This window comes from Carassius gibelio, chromosome B5, assembly GCF_023724105.1.
Source record: "Carassius gibelio isolate Cgi1373 ecotype wild population from Czech Republic chromosome B5, carGib1.2-hapl.c, whole genome shotgun sequence".
NCBI lineage: Eukaryota > Metazoa > Chordata > Actinopteri > Cypriniformes > Cyprinidae > Carassius > Carassius gibelio.
This window is the reverse complement of record NC_068400.1, coordinates 10,867,648-10,869,894: the sequence shown is the minus strand read 5'-3', so window position 1 is coordinate 10,869,894 and position 2,247 is coordinate 10,867,648. Positions and strand designations below refer to the sequence as shown.

Sequence of the window (2,247 nt, the reverse complement as noted above, 5' to 3'; positions counted from 1 at the left end):
AGATCTACTGTGTTTAATGAGGACAAGCTCTTACTTTAGTGTTGAGGTTGCAGCTGGTCTCTCTGGGGTTCTGCTGGTTTGCTCTCACCATCATTATCAAGCAGGTCTGGAGAAAAGCTCCCCAACTAACCACCACCACCACCACCATCATCATCATCATCATCTCAGTCTTCTGCAGAATCTCCACCAATCTCGACTCTTCTTCACTGACGATCAGAACTTCCCACGAGAGAGAGATCAGTCCGAGAGAAGCAGAGCTGGACTGAGCCAGACATGATGATGCTCGTCAGAGAAACTCCAGCTCCACACGAGCAGAGCTCACTTCACACACATCCTGATCTCAAACCGCCGAGGATCGCTTCAGTCTGGAGTTTAGCGGATTTGCTCTTTGAGTTTCTCCTCGGACTCTCCGAACGAGTCGCTTCTGTTCCTCCGCGGCGCAACAAGTTCTGAGCGCGCGCGCGCGTGTGTGTGTGTGTGAGAGAGAGAGAGAGAGAGAGAGGAGAGAGAGAGAGAGAGTGTGTGTGTGTGTGTGTCGGAAGGGGCGTCACCTCCCCCCAGCAGACCCTCTCTCTCTGGGTAAATATGAGTGTCTCGGAGCCCCGAAGAACTCCTGCAGAGCAGCGACACACAGCGACTCCACACACACACACACACACACACACACACACACACACACACACACACACACACACACACACTGTATGGGTCAAAATAATCGATATTTATTTTGTGTCAAAAAACATTATTAGGATCATGTTCCATGAAGATATTTAGTAAATTCCCTACCATAAATATATTTAAACTTAATTTTTGATTAGTAATATGCATTGCTAAGAACTTCATTTGAACAACTTTAAAGATGATTTTCTCAAAATTTTGATTTTTTTGCTCCCTCAGATTCCAGATTTTCAAATAGTTATATCTCAGACAAATATTGTCCTCCGAACAAACCACACATCACTGGAGAGATCATTTATTCAGCTTTCAGATGATGTATCTACCCTTATGACTGGATGTGTGTTTTTTTTCAAACGCTAACCATACTTCAGATACTTTTTCTAAACTCTTAACACAGACTCACACCTACAAAACACAATTGGCCAAATGGATAATTTTCTTCTCATATATACTAAATCTCAATTTCAAAATAGAACACATCTTTCTCTGCATACATTAACTTTACCAAAACACTGGAAATCGGACTCAAAATTAAATTATTCTGTCAAAGAATAAAACTTGTCACCTCATAAGGTACATACAGTCAATCAAAGTACACCAGGTTTCAAAATACTGGCTATTGTTGACATTACAAAAACTGCTTCTTAACCTCTCACTGCTCCTCTCACTGCTCCTGCTCCTTTCACTGCTCCTGCTCCTCTCGCTGCTCCTGCATCTCTCACTGCTCCTACTCCTCTCACTGCTCCTACTCCTCTCACTGCTCCTGCTCCTTTCACTGCTCCTGCTCCTCTCACTGCTCCTCTTACTGCTCCTGCATCTCTCACTGCTCCTACTCCTCTCACTGCTCCTACTCCTCTCACTGCTCCTGCTCCTTTCACTGCTCCTGCTCCTCTCACTGCTCCTCTTACTGTTCCTGCTCCTCTCACTGCTCCTGCATCTCTCACTGCTCCTCTCACTGTTCCTGCATCTCTCACTGCTCCTCTCACTGCTCCTGCACCTCTCACTGCTCCTACTCCTCTCACTGCTCCTGCTCCTTTCACTGCTCCTGCTCCTCTCGCTGCTCCTGCATCTCTCACTGCTCCTCTCACTGTTCCTGCACCTCTCACTGCTCCTGCTCCTCTCACTGCTCCTGCTCCTCCCACCTGCTCCTGCTCCTCTCACTGCTCCTACTCCTCTCACTGCTCTTTCTCCTCTCACTTCTCCTGCTCCTCTCACTGCTCCTGCTCCTCCCACCTGCTCCTGCTCCTCTCACTGCTCCTACTCCTCTCACTGCTCTTTCTCCTCTCACTTCTCCTGCTCCTCTCACTGCTCCTGCTCCTCTCACTGCTCCTGCTCCTCTCACTGCTCCTACTCCTCTCACTGCTCTTTCTCCTCTCACTGCTCTTTCTCCTCTCACTTCTCCTGCTCCTCTCACTGCTCCTGCTCCTCTCACTGCTCCTACTCCTCTCACTGCTCCTGCTCCTCTCACTGCTCCTGCTCCTCCCACCTGCTCCTGCTCCTCTCACTGCTCCTACTCCTCTCACTGCTCTTTCTCCTCTCACTGCTCTTTCTCCTCTCACTTCTCCT

The 2,247-nt window shown here is 48.3% G+C and overlaps 1 protein-coding gene across 1 annotated transcript in view; it reads right to left on the bottom strand.

The window, feature by feature from the left end:
• trabd2a (TraB domain containing 2A) overlaps positions 1-474 on the bottom strand; it is a 37,062-nt gene extending 36,588 nt beyond the window's left edge. Inside the window, 1 exon segment of the mRNA XM_052555820.1 lies at positions 35-474. Coding sequence (XP_052411780.1) covers positions 35-163 — 129 coding nt within the window. The 5' untranslated portion in view covers positions 164-474.
• Between the last annotated feature and the right edge of the window lie 1,773 nt (positions 475-2,247).